Source organism: Leopardus geoffroyi, chromosome C1 (assembly GCF_018350155.1).
Source record: "Leopardus geoffroyi isolate Oge1 chromosome C1, O.geoffroyi_Oge1_pat1.0, whole genome shotgun sequence".
NCBI classification, from domain to species: Eukaryota; Metazoa; Chordata; class Mammalia; order Carnivora; family Felidae; genus Leopardus; species Leopardus geoffroyi.
The window spans coordinates 167,056,495-167,070,996 of NC_059328.1; the positions used below are offsets into that span (position 1 = coordinate 167,056,495).

At 38.6% G+C, this 14,502-nt stretch overlaps 1 protein-coding gene across 4 annotated transcripts in view; it reads right to left on the reverse strand.

Annotated features, from left to right (window-relative positions):
* The window catches only part of TTN (titin), a 276,655-nt gene that overhangs the window by 237,880 nt on the left and 24,273 nt on the right, over positions 1-14,502 (reverse strand). For all 4 annotated transcript variants that reach the window (XM_045480371.1, XM_045480370.1, XM_045480369.1 and 1 more), the window contains 20 exons: positions 14,101-14,359; positions 13,821-13,884; positions 13,509-13,724; positions 12,427-12,569; positions 10,961-11,166; positions 9,961-10,194; positions 9,613-9,857; positions 8,466-8,737; positions 8,178-8,342; positions 7,915-8,083; positions 6,120-7,813; positions 5,694-5,975; positions 4,918-5,184; positions 4,548-4,820; positions 4,137-4,400; positions 3,786-4,046; positions 1,901-2,161; positions 1,098-1,361; positions 744-1,004; positions 352-612 (listed from right to left, as the gene is read on the reverse strand). In XM_045480371.1, the coding sequence (XP_045336327.1) occupies positions 352-612; positions 744-1,004; positions 1,098-1,361; positions 1,901-2,161; positions 3,786-4,046; positions 4,137-4,400; positions 4,548-4,820; positions 4,918-5,184; positions 5,694-5,975; positions 6,120-7,813; positions 7,915-8,083; positions 8,178-8,342; positions 8,466-8,737; positions 9,613-9,857; positions 9,961-10,194; positions 10,961-11,166; positions 12,427-12,569; positions 13,509-13,724; positions 13,821-13,884; positions 14,101-14,359 (6,061 nt within the window). The remainder of the gene's footprint in view (positions 1-351; positions 613-743; positions 1,005-1,097; positions 1,362-1,900; positions 2,162-3,785; positions 4,047-4,136; positions 4,401-4,547; positions 4,821-4,917; positions 5,185-5,693; positions 5,976-6,119; positions 7,814-7,914; positions 8,084-8,177; positions 8,343-8,465; positions 8,738-9,612; positions 9,858-9,960; positions 10,195-10,960; positions 11,167-12,426; positions 12,570-13,508; positions 13,725-13,820; positions 13,885-14,100; positions 14,360-14,502) is intronic.

Genomic DNA, 14,502 nt, shown 5'->3' on the forward strand with positions numbered 1-14,502 from the left:
AAGCACAGAGTGAAAACTAGGGACGTGTTTAGTATGTCTGCTCAGGTGATTGTAGTTCAGGGATATGAGCTGTGAGACCTTCCAGGTACCCCTCTACAACAGGACAAGGCCAAGCAGAAAGAGCTAGTGATAGACACTAGAGCATCTTTGTAGGTAGCCTCTCCAGGCTACTCTAATCAGAAAATTTTAAACAGGTAGAGATACTAGTGCCTAACGCAGTGTGAACACATAGTAGACGTGTCAATCAAGGATTTTTGAGTGGGTTAACTGGTTAGGAAGGAAAGGTGTAGAATACGGAATAACCAGGAGTTTCCCGAATATTTTATACAGCTTTTTTGTCTGTGTACTTACGGGTCACTTTCAGGGTGGCGCTGACTTGGTCATTGCCACAGACAAATGTGTATTCTGCAGAGTCCTCTGTGCTGGTGTTCATGATGATCAGCTGGTGGAGTTTCCCTTGCACGACTATCTTGAACTTCTCACTCATCTCAATCTCCACGCCATTCTTCAGCCACATGGAAGGGACATTGAAGTGGGACACCTCACACTCAAAGGAGGCATTTTTCGTCTCAGGTACCTCAATGTTTTTCATGGTTTTTGTAATATGCAATGCTTGGGAAAACCAAAGAGTATTTCAGTTAGTATATATTATTTTTTTAAAAAGTGGATGAAACCAACCAACCAAAAAATGAACACATGCGGATCATCTAGGGAGACGCCATAGGGGGCTGTCTCATACTTACTCTCCACGAAAAGTTTAGCTTTGCATTCCAATTGCCCCACCACAGCTGTATATTCCCCAGCATCCGAGGGGGAAATATGCTGCAGCATCAGTTTGTGGACCTTCCTTTCTGAGACCAGTCTGTGTTTGTCACTTGGCTTAATCTCCACATTCTTGTGGAACCATTTTACTGGAACCGTGTCATGGGAAACACTAACTTCGAAGGCAACGGTGGCATTTTCCAAGGCGGTCACATCTTTTGGCTTTTTAATGATCTTGACAGCTAATGAGGAAAGTTGAAACAATTCAGGGATATGGGTTAACTTAGCGGTAACCATTAACCGGCTACTTGTAAAGTGTTTCTGAATCAACTTACTCTCAACGTGCAGTCTGGCACTGGCTCCTAGCTTTCCAAGCTTGAAGCCATACACGGATTCATCCACAACAGCACAGTTTTTAATCCTCAGAGTGTAAACTGTTCCTTTGACTGAGATGTCATACTTGTCATTGGATCGTAGCACAACCCCATTTTTGATCCATTGGACACCCTTTACGTTAGGGTGTGTGAGTTCCACAGTGAAAACGGCATCCTGTGTCTCTGTCACCGTGAGGTTCTTCAGAGTCTTCTTAATTTTGACAGCTGGAGACAAATTTATGATTGATTTAGGAAATAAAGATGGTATCATCAAGTAAAAGAATTCCTGGAATGAGATCATTACCTGGTCATCTTGCAAAAGAACGGTTATCAAAACTTTTGTGGTTTATGCAGCACCTCTATTTTAAAAGATACCTTGACATTATTTACGCAAACCTGGAATCCAGTTTAAAATGTACACTGTGCAATGATTTTTCTACACTTGAATGAGATGAAGTTTGCACAGCTGTATACTAATAGCTTAATAGACTGGAGAAGAACAAAAGAAGGGTGGAGAATGAGAGCATCTCATTAAGCTGTTCCTCCAAGCTGGAACCTAAGAAATGGCTTCTGCACAGAAACACATCTTATAAGCAATTTTGCGCCCTGTGGTATATGGCTTAGAAAGTTTGGAGAGTTTATAATAATTTTATGAAATCATGATTCATGACATCCAAAATAATTATACCATTGACTTTTAAAACGAGAACCATCAAGAACATAATACAATGTGGAATGGATAAATCTGTTATTATATCACCAACCTTCAACTTTGAGTTTGGCAGATGTTTTAGAGGTGGCCACCTTGTAGGTATATTCTCCCATGTCATCTAATTTGGTGGCAGCAATGATCAGTCTCCTTTTGTGGTCATCAGATTCACTTCTGATGTTGTTACTCAGCGGTAGGTGTTTGCCATCCTTCAGCCATTCTCCTTCAGCATCTGGGTTGGCAACTTCACATTCAAACACAGCTTCCTGTGATTCAGCCACAGTCTGATCGGTGAGTGGCTTGGAGATGGCCCCCCCTTTGGAACAAGAGAAGTACAAGTGTGAGTCCTTTAAAAAAATATTTATACAAAAAGGAAATCTTTGCACAATTAAATATAAAATATCAAATTTTAAAACATGATTTTGAATATAATTAACTAATAGAATTATCGTTGCCCATATTGAGAAGATATCACAGAAACCCCTATTCTAAGTTTGCATGACTGATAAGGAAAATACTGGAATCAGGAAGGTTTTGCAAAGGGAAAGCAACCGGTAAATTAATACTGAATTCTAAGAACCATACCACATGGATGGCCTCTAACTCAATTCCTTCTTCAAAAGCATTCTACCTAGTCTTCTAAGGATTGTTTCCTGCAAATGTGTCTAATATTTGATTGGGAAAAGATGTGCTAAACAAAATGTACAGTCATCAATGTTTCTATAAGATAAGAGATTCTTATGTACTAAAAAATCACTATTTTAACAACTGTCATCTCTTTTATGAAGCTTCCCCCTTTGTCTCCATGGCCATCATTCACTGGCAGAAAAAAATTACTCCTTCAGCAAGTTAGTTGCTGATGTATCTGTCCCTCTCTAAAAATTGTGAATTCCTCAAGAAAAAATATCATGCCTCATTTGTTTTTGTGTCCTGTGCTTCTAGCAGTCCTTGCCTATGGTAGAGCCTTAAAAAATGTTGAGTGAAATAATATAAGGGCTCATAGTTCTTTCTTGTTGGCACACATTTAAAAACATGCAATTTATATTACACATGTCAGAGTGCAGGATCCAAAATTTTGTTTCAGGAGTGTTTTTCATAGTCAAATATCTGCAGAAATATTATAATGTAATAAAGTATAATCTAGGTAACTCATATGAAGTGGGACACACAATTCCCATATGGACTACACAATTTAATCTCGATGTCATATCTCAACTCCTCAGTAATTAAATTGTAATAAACCAAGCAAATTAATGAGGACTTCTAGTTTTTTCTTAGCAATTGATTTATGCTTTTGGTTCTCCATTTTGAAACTAGGGATTTCTGCTGAATGAGAATGGTCTACTTCATGTCACAAGAAAGAGATATATAGATACATTGAGTTATATTTTAAAATTTTCACTGGGTTCATAAAACAAGTATGAAGGGAACAAAAGAAACAAAAGTTGAAGAAATAAGAATGATTAAAAAAAAGAAATACACCTTTAGAGTAGGAAAGTTTAAATAAAGCTCAGTTCAACAAACGTTTATTGATCATCTATCACGTGCAATATGTTAGAGAACACAGATGGGAAAGAAGCAAAATTCCAGATTGGAAGAGTTTATACTCTGGTGTGAGAAGAAGAAATGGGCAATGAGAAAAGTATGTGATAAAGGCCATGGAAGAGACACACACAAAATAATCCTGAGGTTGTTGGAGTAAGATCTTACACAAATGGGAAAATTAAGGAAGGCTTCACAAAAAGATGGCATTTGAGGTAGGTCTCCCTAGAAGCACATGGTGGGGAAAGTGTTGAGGGGACTCCTGACTTTGAGAACAGCATAAGCAGAGGCATGGAAGAAGGAACCTGATGGGAATTTGGAAGAAAATGGGCCACAATTTCTTAAATTGAAATAAGTACCCCACATAAGAACTCAGACTGAATGACAAATGTACCAACCTGCCACAGTAAGTTTTCCAGATGTCATATTTTCTCCAGCAAAAAATGTATATTTTCCTTCATCATCTTTCATCATATTTAGAACTGTCAGCTTATATATTTTTCCATGAGCTTCAATTTTATATTTGGAACTGGGTGTGATTTCTTTGTCCTTAAAATTCCACAAAACATCAATTCCTGAGTGGGATAGCTCAACTTCTAAGACCACATTTTGGGTTTCTGTACAGGTAAGGTCACGAAGACCTCTGATAATTTTAATTTCTGGGGAAAAAGAAAATAAAAATTGGTTAATATTACACTGGGAAAATAGAATGCTTAAAACAATAATAAGTTAAATGAAAGAATCCTTACTTTCCACAGAAAGATCACAGCTAGTTTCGACTCTGCCAACCATCAGCTTGTAAGGTCCTTCATCTGAGGCGTGGGTCCGGTTAATCACTAGTCGCTGCTTAGTGCCTTTGACGATGGCTTGTACACGATCATCAGGCTTGATTTGTTCGTCATTTAAGTACCATTTAACAGAAGTCACATCAGGGACTGATACCTTGCATTCGAGCACAGCCTTGGTACCCTCAATCACATTAACATCCTTCAGAGGTGTTATCACTTCAACACCTGCAAAACCACACAGACACACACACACACACACACACACACACACACACACACAATTTATTAATGTGAATTTTGTTTTAAATGCCTAATTAAAGTTTTCTACCTCACTTAAAAATATACACATAAAAATATGTAAGTTGCACTCACTGTAGACAGAGACACGCCCACTGGTTGATAGTCCAAGGGATGGAATGGTGAAGGAGTAATTTCCAGCATCCTCCTTAGTCATGTCTTCAATAAGCAGCATATGTGACTGTTTGTCTATCACAATGTGAACCCTGTCACTGGGCTGTACTTCTTGGCCATCTTTCATCCAGACACCTTCCACATTCTCTAAGGAGACCTTAACTTCAAGCTGAACAATGTCACCTTCACAGACTTTTTGATCACTAAGTCCTTGTAGAATAGCAATGGGACGGGCTGTGAAATATGGGGAGAAAAGTGAAAGTTATGATCATTTCTTATCAATAAGCCATAATGATATTCCCTTCAGGCCAAAAAGAACAGGCAGACTTACGTTTCATCTTTAGTTTACAGGTTGTCTTTTTCCCATCGACAACAAAGGTGTATTCTCCCTGGTCCTCTTTGGTCACATCCTTAACTGTGAGGTTCTGACGTCCACGACGAGATGTAATTGTGTATTTACCATTGGACTTCAGCTCCACACCATTATGATACCATTTGCCTTCTATATTTTCTGGGGATATAATGCACTCTAACTCTCCTGAAAACGATTCTGGAACTTCTATATCCTGAAGTTCCTTCACAAACTCAACAACTGCACCTGAGGCATAAGATAAAGAGAAGTTAATTTTTCTTGAGAGTTACACATCTAGACTTAGGGTAGAAAAAATTCCTTGTAAGTCTCTCAAATCCCCCCATGCTATCAGGAATATTCTTAATGTGTACCGGCTGATGAACTGAGGAATATATTTTCAATAAAAAAAGTTATTTTACTTAAAATTTTTTTTAAAACAGAATTTTATTTCAATGTAAAAATTTAAAAATAAGGCATCAAAATAACCTTGATTTTTAAAAATCCAAATTGTCGTTAACGTGAGAGAAGAATGTCATGTCATGCCATCCAATAATTTTGAAATAAAAATTTTGAAAAAAAATAAAAATCCAAATTGTCAATAATCTCAATTAGTGGTATACATTCAGGAATCTTGCTATGGAGGTTATATTCAACTCCCACATAGTTCTTTTTATAAAAGGAAAATTGCAAAGCTAATTTAATCACATACTAAGGGTGACTTTAGAACTTAAGTAAATGGCGAAATTATTTACTACCTTCGACGATAAGTTTCGCTGTTGTTTTTACATTTTCATCTTCCACAAGTACACAGCTATAGTCTTCAGCATCAGATGTGTCAATCGTCAGTATGGACAGGAAGTGAACCTTTCTGTCAGAGTGCATCCTATATTTATCTCCTGTGTGAACCTCCACACCATCTTTATACCATTTCACTTTGACAAATGGCTCTGAAGTTTCACATTCAAAGGTTGCCATGGTGTCTTTTTCCTTAGCAACAACATCTTGTAATTCCTGTGTGAAAATGATTGATTGCTTGGCTACAAGAAAAGGGGGGAAAAAGACATTATATTAAATTAAATTCACAATTTGAATAAAGGGAAAATAAAATAAAAAGAAATACACCAATGGATATTCATGGATAAATAGAGACAGATCCATCAAACCAAAGACATCGAAATTACCTTGGACAAGTAAGAATGCATGGCTTGAGGTTTCTCCAGCTATGTTGATGGCTTTCACCATGATGCTGGCAGAATCCTCAGCAGTCACGTCTCTTATGACCAGTTCACAAACATTGTCTTCGGGCCAGTACCAGTAGATTCGGTCAGAGCGTTCGATCTTCACACCATTTTTGTACCATTCACATTCAGGATCTGGTTTTCCCACCACTCTGACCCGGAAGTGTGCATCAGATCCTTGGCCCACTGTTTGGCTTTGGATTCTTTCAAAGATTTTAGGAGCTTCCATACTAGGACTTAGTTCAATTTTATCAGGTTTAAAAGTTGGGATAGTGATTTTGCCTTCTTCAGCAAGGGCTTTCTTTTCCTCTTCAGTTAATTCTTTGGTCCAGTGGAGAAGTTCATCTTTTGTCTTCCTTAGGAGTTCTTCATAGGATTCATCCTTCTTACGAGACTTGAGCTCCACAGCAGTAATTGCTTCATAATATCCCTCCTCAGTTCTGCGCTTGAATTTACTGCGCAGCTCTTCTGACTCTTCAGGTACCTTTTCATGGGTAATTCTTTCAGCCCTTTTCAACTTCACAACTTCCTTGGTTTCAGTGGTGTCAACAGGTCTATCTACTTTTTGTACTTCAAACTGAAGTTTTCCAGGTTCATGTACATGAAACTCGGGCTTTGGTTCAGGGGCTCGTCTGAGGACAGACCTAAAATCTTCCCTCTGTTGGATCTCAAGTTTCACTTTATGCTCTATCACACCTTCAGGATTTTCTGCAGTAACCTTGACTTCCCCTGTATCGTATGATTTGCAGTCCACGATGTCCAAATAATGAATGCCATCATAACGAACTCTGAACCTTTTGCTTTTGCGAATGAGTTGTCCATTGAGGTACCAGTTGACTTTGGGTTGAGGGTAACCAGTCACTCGGCAACGGAATCTAGCAGTCTCCCCTTCAAGTACTCTTACTGGCTCTGGGAACAAAACAATGTCTGGCTTTTGCTTCTCTTTTTGATCTGTTGTTACACCTGTAAGAGCACCTTCATGAGCCATCCTCTCTAACTCTTCAATTCTTTGTAAGCCTTTCCTCCCCTCAGGCAATTGAGACTCTTCCACAAGACTTTTTTCATCTTTAACAATAAGTGTAGCAGATGTGTGATCTGTTCCATATTTGTTAGTAGCTCTACAAGTAATGATACCACTGTCTCTGGAATATGCAACCCCGTAATCAAGGCTGCAATACCCAAACTCATTGATCATACGGAGCCTGTTGGCTGCTTCAAGTGGCTTCCCATCATGGAGCCATTCCACCACCATTGTTGGGTCACCAATTGGTGTTAGCCTACACTCAAAGTGGGCGGGCCCAAAGCGCTTGAGTCTTAAGGAAGTGAGTTTTTTCTTGAAAAATGGTTTCTGTTGTTTCTCTTTATCATAGAGGTCACCCTCTTCCCATTGCTCTTGACCATATCGCATATGGAGGGGCTCCAGTTCTGGGGCTGCAATCTCTTTTGCTCTATATGTCCCTCGTGGGATGATTAATTTTCTCTCTGGTTCAGGCTCTGCAAACTCAACTTCAACGTTTACTTTGCATCTCGTAGTATCTCTGCCAGCCTTATTGATAGCAGTTGCAGTATACCAGGCAGAATCTTGGCTGACAGTGGAATCAATTCTAAGGGCAGCTTCTCCCTTTATGCCTTCAATTCTATAAAAAGGGAAGAAAAATCAATACAGAAGTAGTTACTGCTTCTTTAGTTATTTGGATTTGATAATGAGCTTAGTTTTATTATTTTCAAGCAAACTCACATGATTCTTGGATATTTATGAGGTACAATGATGTCACTGTTTTTCAGCCATACAATGTCAGGGTTGGGATTACCCGTAGCTCTGACTTTCATTTCAAGTCGAGAACCTTCCTTTATATTGACATTTTTTAGTTTTTCCACAAACATTGGTTTTACCTGATGTTCCACAGCTGGAAGAGAAAGTTTGTGATTCAGGGTGAGTAGGGCTGAAATACCTGTTTATAGCCCAAGTAATAAGGTAGTTTCTTTATTAAGGGCTAATACCTTCCACAGTTAAAATCACTGAAATCGAAGATTTGCCTGCCCTGTTTTGGGCAACCACAGTCCATTCCCCAGAATCACTGGGGGATGCAGGGACAATAATCAGTGATTGGGTACCATCTTCTTTAATGACTACTTTATGGGTATAATCATTGACAATTTGCTGGCCTGTAAAAAAATAAGTAAAAAAGAAAACATAGATTAAAATAGTTCTTTTTAAAAAGTGCTGTACATACATATAAGCTTATTTTTGTGTTTCATGATTTGTAAGTAAAAAATTATCATACTTACCATCATGAAACCAGAAGGTCTCTGGCATAGGTCTACCGACAACCTTTAAGTCAAATCTGGCAGTTTGTCCTTCTAAACATTTGAAAGAAGCAGGCTTTAACACAAAGACTGGCTTATACAGTCTCTCAAGTTGTGACTCATCTGTTTCCTCCAGCCGACGTCCAGGGGACATTCTTGCAGGGGACATCCGTGCAGGTGACATCCTTGCAGGGGACATGCGTGCAGGAGACATGCGTATAGGAGATCTACTCACTGAACGTGGAGAGATGGATCTGAAAAACAAAACAGAATATTTTCATGAGGCACAGAGAAAACAAAGCAAAATAAACAAACCCCCTTCTTAATGTTATTTTAGAATATACTTCATATATTATTAGAAGGCACTTCAAACTCACTGGGATCCAAAACAGAATACATTATTGTTGCCCCCAAATCTATGTTTTCCATATATCCTCAATCCCAGTCAGTATTATTCAACACAGTCAAGTACTCAGCCTTAAAATCTTGGAATAATTCTTAATACAGTCTTTCCATCATCACCTGAATTAGTCACCAAACCCTTCTGATTCAACTACTAAAACATCTCAATAAATGTTGGTCAGTTAAATAACCCAATGAATAAATTTATAGAATAAGAGAAATATAATTTTTTATCCAAGGGAAGGGAAAACATAGAAATTATATTGGAAAAAAACCAAAAACTTATTTGCCCATTGCAGCCAGACTGGCTTGGATTGAATTTCAAGTGCTGGCACAATCAGGGCTGGTGAACTAAGACAATTTTTATAGGCTCACAAAGATTAAGTGCCCCCACTTCTAAAATAGTAATAAGAATACCTACATTGCAGGGTTGTTGTATAAATTAGAGATAACATACGTAAAATTAGGTATTAAGTAAACCTTTATAGTTTTCATCATATTGGTTCTAGCACCAGCAAATGAATAGCATGCCACGCTAATGACAATGCTTTGCTCACCTTGCACAGGGGCAAGAAGTAAAAACTCTTGGCATCATCTGAATTGCGAATGGCAAGTTTTGGTGTTATCTCCACTTTTTTGGCCCCCACACGACAGCAATTTGCTATTGGGATATTTGGTGTTTTAAACAATTTAAACATTAATCAACCCAAATTGTTCTGAGTCTTACCTTATTCTGCTCACTGATTCTGGCGTAGGTATGTAAGTCGGAGCACTGAGAGGTGCAGCAGGTTCCACATACAATTTCCCTGAGCAAATTGCATTTCCCTTAATATTGCTGGCAAATGCGGTGTAGATGCCTTCATCTTCTGGAAGAACAACAGGTATTCGCAGACTAGCTCTGCCATCTTGCAGAAAGTCCATTTGGTATCTCTCTCCATGTTTGATGCGCTTGCCATCTTTGTACCATGCAATCTGCAAATAATATGCATATTTGAAAAAAATTAGATAAAATAGTTATTGTAGATGATGTATATCTTTATTGTAGTGTGGAGGCATGATGTTTATTTTTTTTTACCTTGGGTAATGGATAGCCAGACATCTTGCAATGAAAAGTAACACCCATTCCCTCAAGAATTCTATAATTCTTGATTCTTAAATCAAATCCTGCTTCAATAGCTTCAGATTCAGAAATGTCAACTGCCATCTTTTCTTCTCCATCTTCTTCAAGAAGTTCTTCTAATGTAGTCTTTATTATTCTGTATTCAATTTCTTTGATGAGCCTCTCTTCAAAGGAAGAAATATGGAATTCCTATGTAGTAAAAAAAGATGACAGTTTGTTAAAAATATATAAATCTTGACAGACAGAAATGCTTTAAGACTATTAGTTTTAGGGGCACCTTGGTGGCTTAGTTGGTTAATCATCCAACTCTTAATTTTGGCTCAGGTCATGATCTCGCAGTTCATGAGATTGAGCCCCATGTGGGACGCTGTGCTGACAGTGTGGAGCCTGCTTGGGATTCTCTCTCTCTCTCCCTCTCTCTGTGCCCCTTCCCTGCTCATGCACATGCTGTCTTTTAAAATAAATAAATTAACTTTTTTAAAAAAAGAGTATTAGTTTCAGAGATAAGGATCCAAGTTTTGGGGGGAAAACCTAGGAAGATTTTTGTTTGTTTTTGTTTTTCAGTGAGAATTATAGGAGTCCCTGTTTTGTTTTCTAATCTGCATTACCATCATCTCTGTCAGTTCATGCTGTGGCATCTTGGGTCAATGATATTCTAAAGGCACAGGTTACTTTGGGATGCTCATTCTACAGATGAAGGGATTTGGTCAGCAGTGGACCTGGTCATTCTAATATTTATCTTTTCCTGCATATATAGAATCCTTATTTCTAAAGCCACATTATGCAGCAGGTCATGAAGGTTAAGGAAACTCATTGGCAGTGAACTTGGAGCTAATAACTATAGCCCAATCATTACCCCATCACCTCAATGAAAATATCAAACAAAAAGAGGGGCACCTTGGAAGGAAAGTGTAATTTATGAGATGATTTGCTTGGTCATTATTCTTATACTCACCTGTTCTTCTACAAAAGTTCTGACCATTACAGTATCTTTGGCCATTTTTTTCCTAATTAAGGCCTGTTCTTTTTCATACTCTTTTTCATAATCAGAGTATAAAAATCCAGGTGCTATTTCTCCAACTTTAGGTTCTTGCACAAATGCAGTCATTTGTGTTTGGTAAAGCATTTCTTGCTGGGACTTCATCAGTGACTCATAATCAGCTAGGAGTTAAAAACAGAAGTTGTTTTAAAGTTTTGACTTAAATTCCAGTATAGTTAACATACAGTGTGATATTACTTTCAGGTGTATACTAAGGTGATTCAACAATTCCATCTGACACCCAGTGATTGTCAAGACAAGTGCCCTCCTTAATCCCCATCACCTATTCCACCCATCCCCCCAGCCACCTCCCCTTCAGTAACCAGCAGCGTGTTCCACACAGTTAAGAGTCTGTTTCTTGGTTTGTCTCTCTTTCCCTCTCTTTCTCTTTCTCCCCTTTGCTCATTTGTTTTAAGAACATAAGTTAATTTTTAATGTTCTTATGAAAAAGCCTTCATGCCACTTCATTCAGGCAAGCCCTACACTAGAGAAAGTTGATAATCAAAAGCCAGATTTTCTAAAGTTTACTCTCAAGGTGCTCAATATCTGTTAGATTGAAATTCAAAAACAAACTTGCCTTGACAAGTCAAAGCAGCCGGTACTGTTGTAGAAAGAATTTTATGTTACCAGTCAGTTCTTTAGGAACTATCCTGGGGGTCTTCCTAATTTGCCATGTGGCTTTTGGCAATTCATCTATCTTCCTGGGTCTTGAGTGCTCTATCTGCTAAATTAGGATAATATCCTAACTTTCTCTAAGGGGTATTGGGCAGGTCAAATGAGACAAAACATGGGATGGTCCGCTGTAAATGTGAACAATTAAGCGAAAGTAAATGTGACCCACAGATACATTCAGTTTGGCCTGAATGCCATTATGCTTTTTGTCCAATTACTTATGAATCCTGAAAAATCTTGATTTCCAAGTTTTCTTTAAAATACCAGAAACTCTAGGAACATTGAGCCTGGCAGGGATGTGCCTGGTCACAACACAGTGGAGGCAGGGAACGACTGCCCCCTTGAGGCGGGGCATATGCTCTCCAGTTTGCCACTATCTTCCTACCACTCACTGATATTATCTGTCTGGATCTGGAAGGCAGTGAGATGTGGAGTCTTTGCATCTTCGAAGGCATGATACGCCTAGAAATGAAGGCACCAGATAGAAACTTCATGCCAGAACCCTGATGTTTAGCACCAGCATGGCTTTTGAGGCCACGTGGTCTAAGACATTTTCTGTATAGCTGAGGCCAAGAGAGGGTAGCGATGGGGACAGAGCCAGAATCAGAACTGGGATATTTTAATAGGTCTTTGATAAACACACAACAGTGTTACTTCCCTGCATTTCCATTCCTATCAGGCACATAGGAAGTACTAAGGGCTGCATTTACCTTCTTCCAGTAGAGAGGCAGAGGCAGAAGTCTCGCCATGCTTATTACGAATAACAATAGTGTATTCTCCAGCATCATCGGCAAAAGTCATTGAAATAACCAGTCTGCACTCTCCAGTTTGTTTGTTGTAACTCACTTTGTATCTTTATGGAAATGAACATACATAAAATTCACTCACAAATAACCCTATGTGAATAAACAAACCCTCATGTGGATCTATGGTATAAAATTCAATGATCTTAAACATGAGACCAAGCTCCATATAGAATTTAAGATTGCTGAAAATGGAGGAAAGTGCACGGACATGAGTAGTGAGGGACAAACAACTTAAACTTTTCATTTTGAATAAGGCTCATACATTCTTTGAAATAAATGATAGAATATAATACCACTAGAATCAACCACATGGAAAGGGCTTCAGTGTTTATGTGAGCAAATGATGAGGTCATTTAAACACTTGGGTATTTCTCTTTGTTCAGTATTTTGCTCCTTGTTTCATGTGAAGATCAAATGAATGATCAAAACAATACATTCCTTTAAATATTTCAATTTTAAGCCTCTGGTATACTATATTTCTTCTTATTAAGACATAAGAGGTACATTTTTAGATGATTTGTCTCAAGCTGCAGAAAATTCAAAGCTAAATTTTACATTCAATTATAACAAATTTATTAGCACAGATTTTTATGTATAACTTTCTTCTTCATTACATGACCCTTGTTCTTTTCTCTTTTAGTGACTTTAATTATTATGCATTTCTGCTGAACGCTGTCTTACACGCTTTCTAGAAGAACATGTGTATGTGTGTAAAAATCCACATTTTCTCTATTTCACTGGCGCTATACATGAATCAAACTAGAGTATAAAGAAATTTATCTTCTATCCACTTTTGTCACACAGCTTTGTTCCTCGGTGAGACTGTGCAAAAATGTAAAAATAGCTGAAAACATACCCTAAAGTTTCCATAATAAAAGAGCCTACATTTGGGGGATGGTAGGGTAGGTATATCCCACCTCTCTCTAGGCTTCCTTATACATATCATACAAATCACAGAGAACTCTATCAGTCAGTCATCAACATACCTGTATCCCGTGGTGAGAGGGACACCAGATTTTTTCCAGTAGACGTGGGGCTTTGGATTGCCGCCAACCTGACATTCAAACACAACACTCCCACCTTCCACCAGTTTCTGGACCACTGGTTTTGTAATAAAGAAAGGAGCGGCGGGTTCTCCGGGGGCTACTTGTTCCTCTGTGATGCTGGTATCAGTCATTACCACATCTCTTGACTCTACCAAGCTGGAAAGAGAATTCCCTTAAAATTAGCGTCTGGGCTGTAATTTGCCAATACCAAATCAAAACCATCCTAGAACAAAAGCAGAAGAATGTTTTTACCGTTTCTCTTCCGTGGTAAATTTCTCAGCCACGGTAGTTGTTTCCTTTTCAAACTCTTCTGATGCTGGAAGAAGACAGAAGTCTCTAATTTAAGTCGGGCATTTAGTCTGTTTTGTTGGTGACCTCTGGCTAGCATGACAGTTAAGGTGACCCCTTAATCTATCTCCAGTTCCCACAGAGGACACCATTATAGGGTGTGCAGAAACCGTATTGTGGAAAGAAGTGTCGGCTGAGAGTAAAATGGCAGGTACAGACGGGTGGTGGGAGTGTGGCCACAAACCTTGCACAGCTAGATAGCAGGATGTGCTGACGGTCCCAGCCTCATTCACAGCGCTGCAAGTAAATCGCCCGCTGTCTTCCGCAAAGGCTTCTCGGATCATAAGACGAGCGATTCCACTCTGGAAGGTTATCTGGAAATCAATGGAACTTTCTATTTGGTAGTCTTCCCTGTACCATGTCACTTTTGGGGATGGGTATCCAGAGATGTGGCACTCCAAGGTGACGGATTCACCTTCTATAACAGTCACATTTTTTAAGCCCTGAGGAGAGAAGAAAAAGGAAATACTGATAACATGTACATATTCATTAATAATCTCTATAAGTTATAACAAGTGTCAAGGTTTGCACATTCTAATGGCCCTAATGTTTTCAAAGGTCAAGACTGTAGAAATATTAGTAAAGA